Source organism: Zingiber officinale, chromosome 9A (genome assembly GCF_018446385.1).
Source record: "Zingiber officinale cultivar Zhangliang chromosome 9A, Zo_v1.1, whole genome shotgun sequence".
Lineage (NCBI taxonomy): Eukaryota > Viridiplantae > Streptophyta > Magnoliopsida > Zingiberales > Zingiberaceae > Zingiber > Zingiber officinale.
The window spans coordinates 3,835,851-3,856,467 of NC_056002.1; the positions used below are offsets into that span (position 1 = coordinate 3,835,851).

Genomic DNA, 20,617 nt, shown 5'->3' on the forward strand with positions numbered 1-20,617 from the left:
GATTTAGAATTGTATAACAAATTATTAAAAGAATCTTACTTGTTATTTCTATTTTAAATAAAAAATAGTCTCAATTATGAAAATATATATTTAAATTTTAGAGTAAGATCATTTTAGGAGGAGGAAAAAAATTAAAATAAAAAAATATATATGATTATTAGATAAACCAATTATAATACATGATAAATTGGATTGTGTGAAGGTGTCCCGGTTCAGCTCTGGACAACATTTGGGCCGGGCCAATTTCCTATTGGACCGAGTTTTGGTTCGGTTGTCTTCTCACCCGGTTACGCCACTGCGGACCGCACTAGCGACGACACTGTCACCAGGCATGGCGTTCGCGATCTCGTTCCGCCGGACTTCCAAAACCTTCGCCGTCCGTTCCCTCACCTTTCGGGCTCTCTCCCTTCGTCGCTCCTGTCTTCTCAGCTCACTGGCGTCATAGCATCCTCCTCGGGCAACGTAACTGCGCCGCCCTTCGCCAGATCTTAAGCACCGGCTGCTTCTTCCGGTACGTCCCCGTATTTCTCTCCCGTATATCCTCACGCGTTCCCATGTACTGTGGTTTCTCCGGTAGTTCCCTTGTGGTGAGGGGAAAACCCTCCTTTTATCATCCTCGCCGTGTCTCGCTGCTCGACGATGGAGGCGGTGTCGAATTTTCGCTCCAAGGGCTCTCCTTAAATCCTAGATTTCTGCTCTATGGCTACTACTTGAGGCGGTCCAGCCTGATCTATTGGTCGCCTCTGAGAACCTTCCTCACTGGGCATGGTGAGCATATTTATTCCAGTACGAGCCCTTGCAATGGAGAGCCGCGCTATGCAAGGCTTTTACTTAAGGAAGGAGGTTGTAAGGGTTGTCGTTGTTGCTGTCGGACTTCCCAGCAAAGCTTTCGGGAGTACTACAGAGAAGACTCCGATGATATGATTTGGGAGGACGAAGCGGATTATGCTGAATTCGATCGTGGGAGGCGGTATGCCAAGAGAGGAGCTCATATCAAATCAATTGGTGACAAAAAGGCGCGATCTTTAAGGGCGAGGACTACTGGATCGAGCTCAGTCTGCCCCTCGTGTGGGCACGATGGCGAGGAGAATAGGGAGCAAAAGTTTGGCTGTGAATCACAGCATAGCTCGCAAAGTAAGAAGGCATGTGGTGGCAAGAAAGTCAATGCTATGCGAAGAGAGGTTTATCAAGTACGGAAAATGGAGGATGATGTTAGTCATGACTCAAGCAATGAATCAGATTATGTAGAGAGAAATTACAATGTGGGGATCCGCAGTAGAAAGGCAAGGACTAAGTTAATAGCTTCAGCTCATCGAGAAGAAGATGATCATTGTGTCAGTGAAGAAGTCTATGCCACGGCAGCAAATTCACAGAGAAAACGTGGAGATTATGCAAGACTCTCCATGCCAAATGAGGATACTAATGTAGCTATAATTTCAAAGAATGCAGTTAATTTGAGAAGGGCGGACAATGAGAAGCATTCAACTTCGTTGATGAAGAAGCATGGTGAAGTGTATCAGAGACTAGTTGAACAAAATGACCAGGAACTTGACAAAGCAGTGCAAAAAGGTTCTTCACTGAGTGTTTCATCTCAAAGAAGACGCGAAGATCAGCATACAAGACAAAAAGTTGTGGGGCTGGAGTCCAGGAAAGGATCACGAGAACTTCAAACTGTATCTGGTACACATGAGTATGGCACAATGATGGCTAGATCCAAGAAATCTGTTGATGAAAGTAAGTTTGACATGGCAGAAAGTTCAGCATCTGCACTGAAGCAGCATCACCAAGTAGACAAAAGAGTAGTTGGACAAGCTGAACTGAGAACTGATGTCAGTAATGAATATTTTCATAATCAGGATCATGTTTCTAGGAGAAACAGGTCTAGCAAAGGATCTCAAAGTTTTTTGAGAATGTCCGAGATATGTGAGGACAATGTTAATACAATCTCACATAACATGCTTGATTCAAGGAAGGAGAGCAAGGACATTTCTATATCAACCTTGAAAAAACATATTGACTTAGAGCACAAAGCAGTTGGAAGCGATCAAAGAACAGAACATGCACAGAATCTTAGGCGCATAGAGGAAATCCAAAGTAGCAACATCTTGACAGCCTCAAATGAAGAGAGGCAACATGAGCAAGTGATGGTAAAGAAGACAGATGATAAATTAATTTCAGTTCACATAGCAAGAGATAAAAGAGATCAAGTTGACCAACAGATTATTGACTATAAGGAACTTGATGCACGGTACAAAAATGATTTTTCTGGGCAAAAGTTAAGTGGAAACAAGATTAACAGTTCAGAAGTTATTGCTCAATCAAGGATAGATGATCAGGCAGACTATTCTACTTCAACTGTGAATCTAGTTTATCAAGCTGGGAGGCACCAAAACCAATCAAGAGGAGGCTATGAGCAATCCGTTTCACAAAGTGAAACTGGAACAAAATCTAGTCATTCTGAGTTGTCAACAAAAGATAGTGGAAGGATGCCAACCGCTCAAATCCAACATAATTCAGTTAAAAAAAATGATCTCTACATTGGTCAAAGCTTTTCAAGAAGAGAATCTCTGAAGGATACTGGAATACCTCAGCACTCAGTGACGGCCCCTCAGCGACAAGCTAATTCACAATTGATTTGTAATACGAGAATTGTTGACCACAAAGAGAATTCCTCATTGTCACTGGTGCAGGATGAGAAAATGAAAGCGAACATTTTAACTGGAGAGAATTCACAATCTAAAAGTCAAGGAATCTCTTTCCATGAAACTCCAGAGGGTGGCTCCAGCTCTGATTGCACACATATCCAACAATTTGATAAACAAACTAGTAAAGATGAGATATACCTAGTCAAAGGTGATATACTGGGTTCTGCTAGTAGATTGGAGAGTTCTTCTGCAATGTATGTTGATGATTTTGTGGATAAGATAAGGCAGGAGACGTCAAGTTTTAAAATATCTTCTGAAACTTCGACAGCAGAAACACATAGTAAAAGCCATCAAGAAACTATGTCCATGCAGTTAGGTGGACTTGGTGTCATGTCACAAGACAAAGATGACAAATACATAAAGGAAAGTCCAAGGAGATCTACATCTGGATCTGGAATAAAAGGTCCATCAGATGAGGTGTGGGAAGTTAGAAACACAATTTCTCAAGAAGATAATAGGAAAGAGCTGGGGGGAGATGGTTTATCTGCTGGAATAGTAGATTCTACAATTACATCAATTGCAGAAAATATTAATGCTAATTCAACAATTACTTCAACTGCAGAAAATACTAATGCTAGAAGAACCTCTAGGTCCTTGTGGACACACATATCAGATATTATTCGGATGGGTTGGATCCGTCGTGCTGAATCTCACACTTCAACTCATAAATCAGGCAAGAAGAGCTCCTCTGAAGGCAGTGAGGCTTGGTTTTCTGGTCAAGATGCAAGCGATAATGATAATGAGATCAATGGACAAAGCAGTGATTTGACACAGTTATTGCCAGTTGGAGCCCCTATTGAACAAGGCCATGAAGCATATTCAAATATTACTGGGGGAAATTTGGAAGCACCAGGTGTTGTAGTCATGCAGTCGGGAATCACTGAATCCACCTCAATGGGAGTTTCAGGGGGTTATGTATCAGTAGGTGCCTCCATTGATTCAAGGCCGACAGAGATAGAATTGGCTGATAATGAAAAGGGATCAGAAGATATTACTTCTAGTACAATTCCATCTTACCAAGTACCACCACTAATTGGTTCTGCACCTTCAGTTTCCATGGATGAAGGAATATCTTATACAGGAAATCTTACCATACCCAATTCTGGCTCTGGCTACATCAAAGTGGAAGAAAATCTGATAACAGATAAAATATCTGAAGTTGATAAAAATGAGACGAAAAATGGGGATATAAATAGGAGAAAACTTCAAAGGAATAAGCAAGTACTGAAAGAAACATTTGAAGATTGGGAAGAAGCATACAGGCTCGAGAGTGAGCAGAGAAAAATTGATGAGTTTTTTATGAGGGAAGCTCTGGTAGAAGCACAGAAAGCTGCAGACATCTGGGAGGTACCCGTTGGGGCTGTGCTGGTGCATCAAGGGAAGATAATTGCTCGTGGATTCAATCTGTAAGCATAAATCCTTTATTTCTTTTATCTATTTTATTAAACAACTTATTTGTCACTTTCTATTTAGAGTGGAAGAAAGGAGAGACTCGACTGCCCATGCTGAAATGAATTGTATACGTGAAGCCTCTAATGTTCTTCAGACTTGGCGCCTTGCTGTAATATTCCTTTGCCTTGTGAATTTTGTTGTCTTTTTCTTTGTTAGTATAGCCTTTTCTGTTCTTACTACAAACTACAATTATCTTACTATATTATATGTGAAATCTAGAAAAAAATTTATTAAGGAAACTTGATAGTTTAGGTGCATTGTCTTATAGATACATCAAGAACCTGTGTTTTAGTAGTTTATTATTTGGCCAATCAGTATACATTTCCCATCATTTTGCTTTTACATAACATGACCAACTCCTTGTAATTTCAACTTGGGCAGACTTCCGTGTTCTACATTTATTTTAGAATGGATTTAGTACAGGATTGTAAGGTGTAAGGTGCAAGGTTTTGTTCGTGATTTGATGCTGAATCGTTAATCTGGACTCTGGAGCATGCTCTTCATATGCTAGCCGCAACAGGAGAAATACACGTGTTTTTTACACCCAGAATTTGTTTGTAAAAGGAAATTTCTGATACAGTCATCCAGGGATAAATGCAAATATCTATGCTTTTATAGCATGAAGGTTTACTAAATTCTTAATTAGCCAGTCATAGAAACTATATAATGCACAATCATGACATACTTGGTGCATCAATATTGCATCACAGAGCAGTTTCTCTACTTATATTTACTAAAAGTACTGGAAATGGAAAATATCTGAGTACTTCGGAGCTCATAGATTTGTGAGAAATTGGACAACTAGAATTTTCAAATTGTTTTTGAAAAAAGAAAAAAAAATAAAAAATGTTGGTTTGTTAGAAAAAATAAATATCTGTCCTCATTATTTGGTACTACCACATAGGTGTTGATAGTAAGAAGATGCATGCCATGAACAGCCATGATTTCTATCTTTGAAGTATGAAATGAGGGAGTTATGCACACCTACATTTTACACTCGCTAGCCTCTAATGACCAAGTTTATCAACAAGTGACCTGGCATATTCTTTTCTAATAATTTGATTTGATAATGTAATATACACATGCCTTCTCTTTGAGCAAGAAAATAGATCCATTCTTTGCTCGCAAATTATTGATTCTTGTCAACGTTCTGCAGGAAACAACACTTTATGTGACACTTGAACCCTGCCCAATGTGTGCTGGGGCGATCCTCCAGGCTAGAATTGAAACCGTGGTGTGGGGAGCTCCCAACAAACTATTAGGAGCTGATGGCAGCTGGATCAGGTACTCTTTTGAGGTCTTAACTTATTTCCAACATGAAAAAAATTATCAGATTTAATGTGGAAACTGTTTCATAATTATCATGATTGATTCTGCAACATATGCAGGTTGTTTCCTGGTGATGGAGGAAGCAATAGCTCAGATGGATCAAGCCAATTAGCGGGTCCTGTCCATCCGTTCCACCCAAACATAAAATTAAGACGTGGAGTCCTTGCAACTGAATGCTCAGACGTACTACAACAATTTTTCCAACTCAGAAGGAAGAAGATAAAGAAGAAGCAAAAGTCATCACCCGAGTCAGACTTGCCAGTACCAAATCACCCAATAAAATTGTTCTCAAGGATGCACAACCTGTTCTCTGTATTTTGCTTATAGACTCGAGTATATTAGCTCAGGTGTAACTTTATAGTCCATGCCTATCTACAAGTCGGTTATCCCTTACAATGTGCACTTGCCCTATGTTGTATTGATCCCCTCAGAGCTTTCCCTTGATCAATCTCGACATCTAGTGATGACTTTGTAGATTTTCAGTGTATCTCATGCCTACATTTGCAGAAGAAGTGCCATTATTCCACGATTGTAATTTGGGCAATTGCATTGGTTAATTGCACGCACTTGAGAATGAAAGTAATAATTGTGCTGAAATGCAAGGGTAGTTCTCATAAGGGAGGTTTTAATCCCAATACTTTTTTTCTTTGTAATTAGAGCGGTAAATAAATCAAACATTCGCGAACAAGTTTTGGTGTTCAATTTGGTAAGAGTTTATTTATGTTCGTTCAATATACATAAGATTAATTAAACATACAAACTTGAACAACTCGTTAAGTTAAACAAACAAGTTTGAACACATATGCGTTCAGTTCGTTAACATTCGTGAACAATGTTTGTGAACAACGTTTATGAACAATGTTCATGAATCATATTCATTAATAAAATTCTTTTTAATATGCTAAATAAACAATAAAATCAAATCAAATAAATAAATAAATTTAAATTATCAAGCTTAATAACCAATCAAACAATTAAAAATTTTAAATAATCAAACAAACTTGAATTGAGAGATTGATAACATCTAAACGAACCAAGCTCGAGTCAAGCTCAAGTTAAGCTTGAATTGAGAGATTGATAACATCTAAACGAACCAAGCTCGAGCCAAGCTCAAGTTAAGCTTGAATTGAGAGTTTGATAACATCTAAACGAACCAAACTTAAGTCAAGCTTCAAACAAGCACAAGCTCATAAAAAATAAACCAAGTCAAGCTTGAACGCTCATTTTAAAAGCTTGGTTCATTTTAAGCTCGGCTTGATTACCTTATCAAACAAACTTAAACATCCCGAAACTCTGCTCGACTCGATTTGTTTACAACCCTATTTGTAATAACACTCCTCTTGTTCTGAATTCTTATTAAGGTCCCAACAAATAGTATCATGTAAGGCCTGCCTTGAAATATTATACCGTCAATTTTATATAATATAGTAAATTGAAGAGTGCTCATGGATGTCTATTTAAGCGGCTAGCGTATTTAGAATTATCATCTTAGAGAGTGTGACATAGTTAGGATTCGATTTTTAAATATTTGATTAAGGTCTAAGAGTTGTGCCATTGTGCCGGGGCGTTAAAAAAAATTAAACTAGCCGTGTTATATATGGTAAAAGACCATTAGCTTGTCTCAGTATCCTGTTAATCTGTTCTTAGTCAATACACTAGCTGTATTATAAAAACTAATGTTAAGCGTATTTTTCTCGGTACAACAATTTATAATTTTATTTTCTCCAAAGCCGCATGCCATTATTTATAAGTAAATTATTTTTATTATTTTATGGCTTGCATTAATTGCACTTGCTTTGCTTCTGGTTCCTACACTCTTGGACATTTTTCTTCTCTTTTTATTTTTTGGATATTTTGAATGAAGGATCCATTGATATTTTAATTTGGTTGAACTTAGTAGTGCTCACGATCACATTAGAATTAAGCCAATTTAAGATGGAGTCCAATCCTATGCCGAGTTTAAGTCGACTTCATTTGACATGTTGCATGCTCCTAATTAATTAGTCCATTTTCACAACTTACATGTCACGTCCTTGCATGTCAAAGTCTCTACCTTGATAATATTCAACATCTACTTCAACCTCATACATGCCAATTATTCTGAATTAGTCACACATATATATCACATTAAGTTGTATTTAAGTTTATGGAATTTCATCACTTTATTTTTGGATTTACCAAATAGACCGCATTCAAATAGTTAGTCGATTAAAAGTCATTTTAGTTAATTAATTGTTTTAAAACATTTTTATTAAAAGTGTTTAATGATCATAAAGACATTAAATTTATGTCAAATTAATATTCTTGTACTCTTAGGATTCTCTTGACTTTGTTCATGATATATATATTTTTTTATTTTAAATTTTCTATGACTTTAAAGACAGTAAGTACCAAATGAGCATCCTTATACTTTTAAATTTCCTCAAAATCAATCCATATTTATTTTTCAAAATTTAAACCCTCTATGACTACCAATCACCTTTTACTAAAAGTTGTTTTTACTATCAAATCCATGCCAAATCTTGCATGAGAATTTATTGCTGTTCATTTTTTTAGATTTTATATTATCATCAACAACTTTGGTTAAAAGATCATCATAAAACCAAAAGAGTTTTGATACACTTAAGAAAAAATCTCAAGGAAAAATTTTAAGGATAGACACATAAATAATGTGACCCATCATTTTACTTTTTGTTGGTCCATCATTTATGTGTCTATCCTTAAAAGTTTTTCTTAAAATTTTTCCTTAATAATATCATTTCTCAAACCAAAAATCACACCAAATCCTAATCAATCAATATAACTATCCCTTTGACATAGCCTTTAATTGGTTAGTTAATTAATGGTTAAATAGTACTAGATCCAAAAATATATTAAAAATTCTAAAAAAATAAATTTGGCTTTTAATAAAAATAAAAAGTACGTCCTATTCTTTAATTTTATATGTAGTTTTTTTTTGCTAAAAATACTTAAATTTATATGTACTATATATGACTCCAAGTTTATCATCAAAACAAAGTGTACCTTAATTGCAATATAAAGTTTGAAGTACCAAAATTTTGTCCTTCAACAAATATACTAATAATTCTCGATAACAAACATATTTCACTTGTTTATTGCACGATCCATAGACATTAAATGCTGCTTTAATTACGCATTAATATCAATTATCCTCTCTGATCATAAACCTTCACGCCACTCAAGAGACAGCTTCAAAAACTGCCACAAGTTACAAGTACAATCTCACATGAACATTAGACTTCGTGAGCCAGGTAGAAGGAGTGCGGATCCTCTGTCGGTCGTTCTTCATCATTGGTAGAGAGTGATGATCCCTATTTATTTTACACGTGGGGTCATCACTCTCCATCCATGATGAAGAGTAACTCATCCTTTTATTTGTATTTTACGGATCAAAGAATCTGAGCTAATATACAAGGAGACTATTTTCACTGCAACAGTTGTGTTCCATCCTACTTAAATGATGAGCATGTTAATAAGATAGATAGATATTTTAAATAAGATATATATTTTTTTACAATCTCTCACTAAGAATAAATTAGGAGTATGTTAATAAAAAAGAGATATTAATATAATATGTACGTGACATATTATTTGAAAATATAACATATATTAATGTTTAAACTATAATGTGGATGTCAAGAAGGTTAATATATGTCATCTTTGCAAATAGTACTTCATTATATTAACACGTCATTTTTATTAACACGCTCATATTTATTTTAATTATTTGTGGACATCACTCTATCTATCTATTTATTTATTTTTATTTTTTATATCTAAAATTTAATTTCTTAATTTTTTACAGTTTTTATATAAAATCCATTGGTTAATTTAAAGAATATGTTGTTAATGTGTAAGATATTATAATACTCATTTACATTAGTTTATTATTTAGATGTTAACACATATTAATCTATCGTTAATATAAAATCTTGCATGCTTACACCATATGCTTGATCTCCGGGCTCGGGGACTCGCAGACAGCAGCCTGCACACTCATGACTAATCATTCCTTTAGGTGTTAACTATTGATTCTTTTAGTTAACTAGCTAAAGCATCTGCATCACAACAACTAAAGTGAAAATTGTTAACTGACTCCTCTATTTGTCAAATTAATCAAGGATATTAGTGTCCCTGGGCTTGACAGTTAATCATCACATAGTAAAATTGTGTAAAAATCGATTCCCGATAAAACCAATAGAAATATCCTCACGTATTATGACCTGTTTAGTTTTCTAATTTATCTCTCTATAAATGATTATGAGTCGGCCGTGTGGGGACGCCCGGATTAATGTACAATCTTTTTGCCAAATTAATTAAGAATATTAATGATTTATTTATCTATATTTTACTATAAATCCGATGATGCCGAACAATTTAAGGTGAGCGATATCACATTCCCCTTAATCAAGGATATTAAGCATGATCAAGCAACAAACTTAACAAGCAACATCTTTTAGTCAGTGAACTGAAGAAGTAAAAACGACAATGGACCAAAAGGGCGCAGTTAAAATTGTTGAATTTTTAAAAGACTTATCTAACTTTCAAATTTCAACGACATATCAAATTTCCCAATTTCTAAAGCATCCGAAGTATAGTATTCTAAAATCTAGAACCACCATGTAGGATCGAAAAATACTGTGATAAGGGAGGGGGAAACTCAAAGTAATAAAAATAGCGGAATGATAAAAAGATAATTTTGACATTGTTAGTTTTACTTAGTTCAGAACGTATGACAACTCCACTCCAATATTTGCAATCAACAATCATTTTCATTGAATAATTCACTAGCAATTTAATAAGTACAAAGGAACGATTATAATTTTGCGTAAAATAAATTATACCGACAATATAAAAATCTGGTGTAGAGCTCAGTTGTCGGAGTAGTGTCACAATGTAGTAGCGTCAAAAATTGGAGTAGCGCGGCAAGCTTTTGAGCGTTCATTGTAGAAGTGTGTATTAGGCTTTGCTAGAACCCTCCTTATAAAGGAGTATCCAGGCACTTCAATTGGATCTGATCTGATCCTAAGTTATCGCAGCTTATCCACGTCTAGGCGCCTTAATCCCTTTGAGGTGCCTGATTGTTGTTGTGGCAAGTGTTGAGTGGAGTTCCTCCTGGTCGTCTCTATCAAGCATTTTAATCCCTTTGAGGCGCATGGATTTGACGTATGTCGACTTATCAGAAGTTGTCACCTCATCTTGCTGCGCGTCGAGGTGATAGAGGCGCCTGAATAAATATTTCTTGGTTTACCTTTTTCTGCAAAATATGATTAGCACGGAAAACATATAATATGAAATTGAATATTATTTGACAGTTTTCGACTGTCTAATCCTAACTTTTAAGTTTCACATGAAACCCTAAGTCGGACCGACGATTACTATTCCCTCGAAGGAGAACACATCTTCACCTACTCTTCTTATGAGAATTTCCCTTTTGTCAAATACTTGTTTGGACTTTTACTCAACTTCCAATCTTGACCTCTGGGACTTCCGCTAAACGTCTGATCCTCGAATCGCCTAGACTTTTGCCTGGTGTACGCGACCCCATGACTTCTACCCGATGTCCTCAATTTACCAAGTTTTTTGCCCAATCCACTTGACCAGGATTTCGTTTCCTAGCCTCAACTAGGTCTTGCCTGCACACTCAAGTAAGCTTGTTAGATCACAACACAATTTAACTTTGAACCCTTTGTCATCATCAAAATCAAGTTCGATTAGCTGGTATTTTTCTAGAACTAATAATCTCCCCCTTTTTAATTTATATAAACATAGTTCAAAATAAAGTATACACATAATACTTAAAGACATTTAACATAAAAGAAAGTGTTTTTAAAGAAGCTTTTAAAGTTTTAAAGTGATGGTTTTTTAAACTTTGCTCTCCTTTAATTTGACATTCTCCTTTAATTTGACATTCTCCCCTTGGAGATTTTGAAAGATAGTGTACTTCGAAAAATATTAGCTTAACTTTTAGCTTTTTTATCCCTTTGATATATATCAAAAATAAATTTTAAAAGAGAGAATGCTTTTGCCAAATAATTTTGAAGTTTTGAAACACTTGGTTTAAAAAAAAAAAAGTGACTTGGATTTTTTTTTAAGAAATACTATCCATTTTCAGTTTTGAAAATTAATATTTTTATTATATTTTCAAGGAGGGAAATATTTTTAAAAAACGGCTTAAGTAATTTTTGCAATGTACTAAGGTAATTTATGAAATTTACTTAAGAAAGAGAGTAGATAAACAACATTTAAATATTAATTCACTTATTGTCTAAGTATGTAAAAATTAAAGTAATTTTTATTAAAAAATATTTAAAAGTAATCATCTACTTTTCTTAAAAGAAATATCTAACCTTTAGCTACTAGTTATCTACTAGAAGATAGTAAACTAGATCAATGTTAATTGGTATTTTTCGTCTAGATTTTATGTTAATGTGCTGATATAAGCATTTAAAAATTCAGGTAATCCCTTAAGCATCTCATACCATTCTAAGTATTTTTAATACACAAATAAAATATTCCTAATATGCTTATGAGATGTTGGCTACCTAAATCTATAGGATCATGATTTCTATGAGAAAATCTGGGCTAAATCTAATTTTTGAAAACCACTAAAAAAAATGAGATTTTTATTAAATAATAAAAAATTTAGTTTTCAACCTAGAAATAAGAAAACATAAATTTTGAAAGACAACTTAAATTTTTGGAAGAGAATGATGAGATAAATTTGTTGGGCACTACTCGAAATTTCATTCTGTTTCTCTTGTACAAAAATTTGTACAAGTACAGAACTTTTCCTAGCAACCCATGTGTTCTTCAAAAGTTAAACTTAGATTGTAAACGAAACTTAACATTATTAATCCAAGTTCGACTCATGTGTTCTTCAGAAGTTAAACCATATTATAGAAGTTGATTAAATATCTATTTCAAAGATTGATTTCCAGGTCGTTGGCGAGACACTCGGCCTTCTTGGTTATGGAATCATCCACCACTTCCTAGACAAAGCCTTTCAAAGAAATTGAATATTTAAACTCCTTACAATAAACCCTAGGTTTAACTACAGAGAACTCAATTGAAGCACAAAATTGATAGTCTCTCGTGTTGGTATTTCAGGATCCATACAAAGAAAAACTAAACTAGTTTCACTACGGAATAAAGAAACTAGTTGTACCTTTCTTCGTAGACAAAGATCTCTTGATCTTCTGCTGTATTCCTCTCCTCCTCTTAGATATCGTGTGAGCGATGATCTACCAAGATAAAGCACCCGAACCTTTTCTTCTTCTCCTCCAAGCACCGCCGACCATAAAGATTGAAGCAAGGTGCCGCCGACATCAAGAGAAAGAAAACAATAGAAGAGGGCCGACCACACAAGAGAATAAAAGAGAGAGAGCTTAGGTTATGTTGTTAGGGAGCACCTCCTCCTCTTTTATAATCTTTGCTAGCGGCTAAAAAGGAAAGTTTTAAATAAAATTTTCCTTTTATTTGCTATTGTGGATGGTTACAAAAAAGGAAAGATTAAAATCTCTCTTTTAAACCACGGTAAATAGCTATAAAAGAAAATATTATAATAAAACTTTGTTTTAAACAAAATCTTCTTTTTATTCCTATAATGGTTGGTTACAAAACAGGAAAGATTTTAACAAAATTAAAATCTTTCTTTTAAACCATTGTAGATATCTATAAAAAGGAAAGATTTTAACAAAATTAAAATATCTCTTTTAATCCTTTGTAGAAAACTATAAAAAAAAGATTTTAACAAAATTTTGTTTTAAATAAAAACTTCCTTTTCTCTTCTATTATGGTCGGCCCCATGCTTGGGCACCAAGCATGGCTTGGCTGGCCCACATCTTGAGCACTAAGCAAGGCTTGGCCGACCCCTTGCTTGGGCACCAAGCAAGGATGTGGCCGGCCCCTCACTTGGGTAGGAAGGAAAATCAAAACGGGTGAATATGAGGCTTTATAGAGGCTACAGCAGAGACCGAGAGGAGGAATTGGTTTTGGCCTCCTGATGAGCTTGAGCTTCCTGTGTTCAACCCGAACACTCAACTCAAGTTCATCAATAATAACTCATACCACTAAAGAGTTATTATTGAACTACCGCACCAATCTCATATTACATTATGGGCTCCTTATCATGTGTGTGTTAATCTCCCTATGTTTAAGATATCGAATGTTCATTAATTAAATGAGTTACTGACAACTCACTTAATTAACATCTAGCTCCAAGAGTAGTACCACTCAACTTCATTATCATGTCGGACTAAGTCCACCTGCAGGGTTTACATGACAATCCTTATGAGCTCCTCAAGGGGACATTATCAACCTAGATAACTAGGACACAATTTCCTTCTATAATCAACAACACACCATATAAATAACATCATTTCCCAACTTATTGGGCCTATTGATTTAACAAATAAATCTCACCCTTTGATAAATTAAAAAAATAAATACTAAGTACATGTGCTTGTTATTATATCGGGATTAAGAGTATGCACATCCATAATAACAGAGGTTCTGTTCTTTTATGCAGTCAGTATAAAAGGAACAACCTCAAATGGTCCTGCTCAATACACACATAGTATACTAGTGTAATTTTATAGTCAAGATAAATTAATATCAAATTACACTAAAACCATTCCAATGGTTTGTCCCAATCCATCTTAGTTGTTAGCTACTATTTATAATTTATAAGAAACTGATAACATGATCTTCTATGTGACACCACACACTATGTTATCTACAATATAAATTACATGGACAACTGCATTTAACTAAATGCAGACATTTGACCAATGTGATTCTTATTTCAAAATAAATGTTTATAAAAAAACTAGACTTTTAGTATATATTCTAACAAAATTAAATTGAATTTTGAGAATATTTAGGTTCTATTCTAAGTTAAATTTAGATTCAAGTTATAATAATACCATGAAAAATCAACTGCTAGTAAAAGTCAACTACAGTCAATATCAAGTCATATCCCAAAAATATACAATAATGTGAAGTTACAAAATCAAATAGTCTACTGGGGCTGTGATGAAGTGGATATCCTGTGCTCAAAGATCTAAGTAAATCTATGATCTCAATGAGTTGGGTCTATGTCTGCTATCAAAAACTAGTAAATGACCTCTCTAGTCAGGTAACAATCCCTCAATCTTGATGACCCTATCTTTCAGGGTAGGGTTGTAAACGAACCGAGACTCCAAGCTTGAGCCAGCCTAGGCTCGAGCCCGGCTTGACTCGATTTATACTAGTTCGACTCGAGCTCGAGCTCACTCGAGCTTGTAGAGTTGAGCTCGATATTTAATTATGGGCTCGAGCTTAACCTCAAATTTTTTTTAATTATTTTTTAAAATAAATAAATATATATATATATATATATTATATATTATATATTATAAATATATATATTATTATTGGCTCATTTGGCTCAATGATGTTAAGGTCGAAATGTGCTAGAGGGGGAGGGGGTGAATAGCTCATCGCACTCGTTGATGTGTTTCTTCGATGATGTGTAGTGGAATAAACAACAAGAAACATACTCTACAATGCTAACACAAGGATTTACTTGGTATCCACCTCAAGAAGAGGTGACTAATCCAAGGATTCACACACGCGAGCACTCTTCACTATGAAAACACTCCTTTATGGTAACTACCGAAGGCGGAGAAACCTTACAACACTCTCAATACAAGAAGAAAGAAAGGGAAGCAAATACAAGTAAAATCTTACAAAATTTACACCAAGAAATCCTAACCCTAGCTTCTTCTTCTTGTTGTAGAAACGTCTCTTGACCTTGGAAGTGTAGCAACACTTTGCTCCAAGAAAGCTTCAAGAACTGGCGTCGACAATCGAGAGCAGTGAAGAGGATCGCGTGAAGAGGAATCAAAGAACTGCGGAGGAAAACGCTCGTCAATGGCTATAACCTGCGTAACGGTCGGATCCCAATCGATTGAATGGCTCTCAATCGATTGGGGAGGCTTTGAATCAATTGGTCGATCGATTCAGAGCACATCTATGCTCTCTGAAAATCACCTGAATCGATCGACCGATTGATTCAGCTCAATCTTGCTATTTCCAGTTCCCCAATCGATCGGTTGATCGATTGGAGGTGCCCAGTTGATCGGCTGATCGATTGGGAGAGGTTTTGTGCGTGTGATTTAAGCTCCCAATCAATCGATCGATCGATTGGGACATCTGCTTGTTGCGGCGCACATCCAATCAATCAACTGATCGATTAGACTTCAGTTCAATCGATCGATTGATCGATCGACCCACCTTTGACTTGCCTAAACTCAAGTCCAAGGTCTCCAATTCCAACATCCGATCAACCGTGGCCTGTTAGAACATCATGCCTAGCATCCGGTCAACCTTGACCTGCTAAGACTTCTTCACTAAGTGTCCGGTCAATCCCTTTTACCCACTTGGGTTTTTCTTCTCGTGCCAAATATTCGGTCAACCTTGACTCATTTGGCCTTCCTTCCACCAAATGTCCGGTCATCCTTGACCCAGCTGGATTTCTTTGTGTCAAGTATTCAGTCAACCCTTTGACCTACTTGGAATTACCACACTAGGTGTCTGGTCAACCTTGACCCATATGGATTTCTTTGTGTCTGGCTTCACTCACCATGTCTTTCCACTGCCCGACTTCACTCATCGAGACTTTCACCTGGCTTCACTCACCAGGATTTCCCTTCTATCTAGCTTCACTCACCAAAACTTTCACCTATTTTCACTCACTAGGACTTTCCAACTGTATGGCTTCACTCACCAGAACTTTCAACTACCTAACCTCCAGTTAAGACTTTCCTAGTCAAGTATCTGGTCAATCCTTTGACCTACTTGACTCTTCTTCACATCAATCTAGTCAAACCCTGACCAGAGGAGAATTGCACCAGTAATCTCCCCAATCGAACGATTACACCTGCAATCTCCACATATTATCAAACATCAAAACCCAAACATCTAGACTCAGGTTTGAGCCAACTAAAACCTAGTCAACCTGATCAACTTGACCGAGGGGATATTGCACCAACAGATGAGTCACTGAGCCAATAATAATTATGCTCGAGCTTGGCTCAATTTCTAATCAAACCGGCTGGAACTCGGTTTGAGCTCGATTAACTTCGAGATCAAGTAGAGTTTTGACCGAGCCGCTTGCGAGCAACTCACGAGGATCCAACCTTAGGAGTCTTTCCCTTAATCCTATAATTATTAAATAATTTAAGTCTAACTATTTAAAACAAGAAAAAAAATTAATTTAGGGGTATTTCGGATGTTTCCTTGACATATTGAAAATTTTATAAAGAAAAATGACAACCTAGGTTGATTGAACTTGGACCGGGATAAAAAAACGACATGAAAACGGAACGAGAACTTGAATTGAGGCGTCTCTAATCAGAGATCTCGACCTCCTTATATAAGGTCATCCAACCTATATTTATCCAAGCATCTAGACACATCGTAGTATTGAGGTGCCTGGAGTGGTTCCAGATGACTCAATAGTGAAAATCATGGGTGTCGTGGTCAAAAATCGTGGGTGCCTCAAAAAATGGTTTAGGATGCTAGAATTAAATTCAGGCGCCTTTGTTGAGGCGATGATACCCAGGTGTTTAAGTTTTAAAAAAAAATTAATTAACTTTACGTTAAATTAGGTTTAGATTAATGAAATTAAATTAAGTTTAATTAAATTTTAAATTAAAGGTTCATTAAATTTTAAATTATATAAATTTAGTTAAAGTGAAATTTAATTAAGTTAAGGTTCTAAATTTTAATTAGTAAGGGTTAATATGTGTTTAATTAATTAGTATTAATTTGGGTTTTAATTGGATTAAGATTATATAATATTAGGTTAATTTGATTAGGTTATTAGATTTATTAAATAGGTAGTTTAATTAAGTGAATTTGGTCAATTAAGTTAGGATTAATTTAAGTTTTGATAATTTGAAAAATTAATTTAAGTTTCAAAAATTAATTAGGTTTTGAAAAATTAATTGAGTTTTGAAAAAGTAATTAAAGTTTTGAAAAATAATTTAGGTTTTGAATATAATTTAAGTTTAAAAAAATTAATTTATTTTTTAAAAAAATAATTTAGGTTTTGAAAAATAATTTAGATTTTGAAAAATTAATTTGAAATTTGAAATTTGAAATTAAAAAAATAATTTAAGTTTTGAAAAATAATTTAGGATTTGAAAAATTAATTTAAGTTTTGAAAGATTAATTAAAGTTTTGAAAAATAATTTAGGTTTTGAAAAATTAATTTAAGTTGATTAGATTAATTAAAATTAAGTTAACTTAGTTTTTGATTAACATATTAATTATGCTGGTCTAATCAAACTAATTCTAACTTTAGTATTTCATCCATTTCTAAATTTTTAAATAGGAAATTTTATAGGTATTGTGAGATGATTATTAATTTTATATTTTTTAATTTAATTTGAAATCTAAAGATTGATTGACATTTGAATTAAATTCAGGTTTAAACCATCGGTTAATTAAATACACATTACGAAAATTAGCTTTCAAGCTATAGCGAGGCACATGAGCATCTTTGGTATCAAAACAACCATCACTTTTAGACAAAATCTTTTTAAGAAATTGTGTATTTAATTTTTCTATTGAAAATCTTGGTCTAACTAGTCTAGAATGTGGCAAGGTAGCTACGGTTAGTTCTGTTGGTCCCGTTGAGGTCGGCTAGAAAGGGTGAATAACCTGTAAGTTAGAATTAAAACTAATCTTTTGCTTCCTTCTTTAGCAAAGACAACACACATTAGTTAGTCAAAAATAATAGCATAAAAAGAAAGTAAAAGACTCAAGATTTACTTGGTTTGCAACTGGGGAGGTTGCTAGTCCAAGACAATACAAGCTCCTTTCAAAGATCTCCCTTTTGACGAAGGTGGAGTAGACTCTTAACAGCGTTGAAAGCAACAGAAACTAAAGACAAAATTTGTAAATGAAATATATAGTGTGTTGTATTAAATGAAAAAGACCAGAGTTCTATTTATGGCTCACTGGTCGAAATATAGTCGACCATGGCGTGGCAGGTTCCGGGCTCTTGGACCATGTCTGGCCCCTGGATTTGGTCCAGATCTACGGACAAATCAACTTTGTGTTGACTTGTCTGGCTGCTGCTTCGATCGCTTGGTAATTCTTCGGTCATCCAGAGTTGAGCTTACTCGAACCCAACTCCAGCTTTCTCCTTGAGCAGACTTCCTTCCCGGCTTCTAATCCCTTGGAAGCGCCACACACGTCCTTCTTGTCCGCTAGTGTACTCTTCCACATCTTTTCTTCCCTCGGATGCACTAAGCTCGTCAATTCACTTCCTGTGTCATCATTCTCGCTAGCTGTATTTTCCGCTCGACTTACTGTATTCCTAAGTTCTTGTACACTTAGACATAAGACATCAAATACGCAGAGTCTAACTTAACATGGTTGATTACATCAAAATTAACTCGAGGTACTTATAATCTTCCCTTTTTTATGTGCATCAACCTAAGTTAAGTTAGGGATAAACTAAAATAGAATAATTTAAACAAGTAAATTGCAATAAATTAAAGGAAAGATAAAATATTTTATACCACCCCCTTAACTTAAGCTTTCTAACTTTCTTCCCGTTTGATTACATAAAAAATAATGTTATAGAAAATATGAAAGATAGTTAGAAAATTTTGAAAATTCTTTTAGGGGTACAAAACAGAATTTTTAGTTATTTATTTATCTTTTTACAGAAAGTAATTTTGAAAGAGATAATTTTTATTTAATTAATCAATAGTTTTTGTAAAAATAATTTTAAAATTATTTTAAAGTGTAAAAAAAATCTTGAAAAGTTTTGTCAATAATAATCATAATAATTTGAAAACATGATTAAAATTTCAAGTATAGAATATTTTTATTTTAACCGTAGAAAATATTTTAAACCGATAGAGTTATTTTTAAAAATAAATAATTACAAAAATAGAGATTGTCATAAAAAAAATCTTGCTAATTTTTCTATATATTTATAATGCAACAGTAGTTTTCATAAAAAAACAGAATCTTCAAAATTAATCTTCAAAATATTTTAAATTTTAAAAAAATCTATCAAAAATTTATAAAAGAATTAACTACTAGTTGAAAAATTCTGAATTTTTTTTACTCTAATAGAAAACATAACTCATAATCACAAAAGAATTATGTTTTCAAAAAATAAATTTTCTAAACATTTTCAATCGTCAAAACTTATTTTTCGAAAGAAGAATTTTAATAATAAATATAGTGATAAGAAACTTTCAAAAATATTTTTATGAGTAGATAATATCTTTATTTTGCATAGAAAAAATTTTTAACACAAAACATTAACAAAAGACATACGAATTAATTAATTTGATAAACAAAGTTAAAAACTAAGTAAATTAAATTTAAAGTATGCATAAAAAATTAATCCAATTAGTTTAAGCATGATTTAGAAATCTAGAATAAGTTCTTTGCTATTAGATTTATCAAAAAAAAATATAGAATAAATTTTCTATCTACTTTTATAATTTGGCTCTTAAGATTCCTAATATACTAGTTAAGCCCTTTATAATTTCTTAAATTTAGAATATCATAATTTGAACATGCAGAATTTTTAAAAATTTCTATTTATTCTTTCACTTTTGCATTTTGTGTTTAATTTTATCGAATTATTCTAGTAGACATGCTTTAGCTAAATTTATCTTTAACTCCTTGTTTTTTTATTTTTAAATCCATACATTTATTTTGCAGTTTACAAAATTTCTAGATAGCATTTAAATAGCATCGTAAAGTTGGTTGAGAGGTAAGAGTCGTACCCCTCTTACCGTGTTGGACTCATCGTTCGAAGCTCTCCTTCATCGATGCCCTCGATGCTTATCTAGAATGAAGTCGTGTCATCTTCTTCATCTTGGTGACTTGCCATTGTTGGGGTTCAATCAAAGTCCCACATTTGAAAATTTTCATAAAGATCATGAGTTTAAAAGGATGTAGGATATCTTCATTGGTACGAGACCTTCTGGGGAGAGCCCAAGAGCAAAGCCATGAGAGCCTAGGTCCAAAGTGAACAATATCATGCTATTGTGGAGATATTGGGACATCCTTTGGGCATAACAAATAGT

The 20,617-nt window shown here is 34.2% G+C and overlaps 1 protein-coding gene across 1 annotated transcript; it reads left to right on the forward strand.

Annotated features, from left to right (window-relative positions):
• Window positions 1-296: 296 nt before the first annotated feature.
• LOC122021801 (tRNA(adenine(34)) deaminase, chloroplastic-like) lies at window positions 297-6,023 on the forward strand. Its single transcript, XM_042579957.1, has 4 exons — window positions 297-4,111; window positions 4,179-4,266; window positions 5,314-5,441; window positions 5,546-6,023. Exons 1-4 carry the CDS (start codon window positions 555-557, stop codon window positions 5,811-5,813), a joined length of 4,041 nt encoding a protein of 1,346 aa, XP_042435891.1. The 5' UTR covers window positions 297-554; the 3' UTR covers window positions 5,814-6,023.
• Window positions 6,024-20,617: the final 14,594 nt, after the last annotated feature.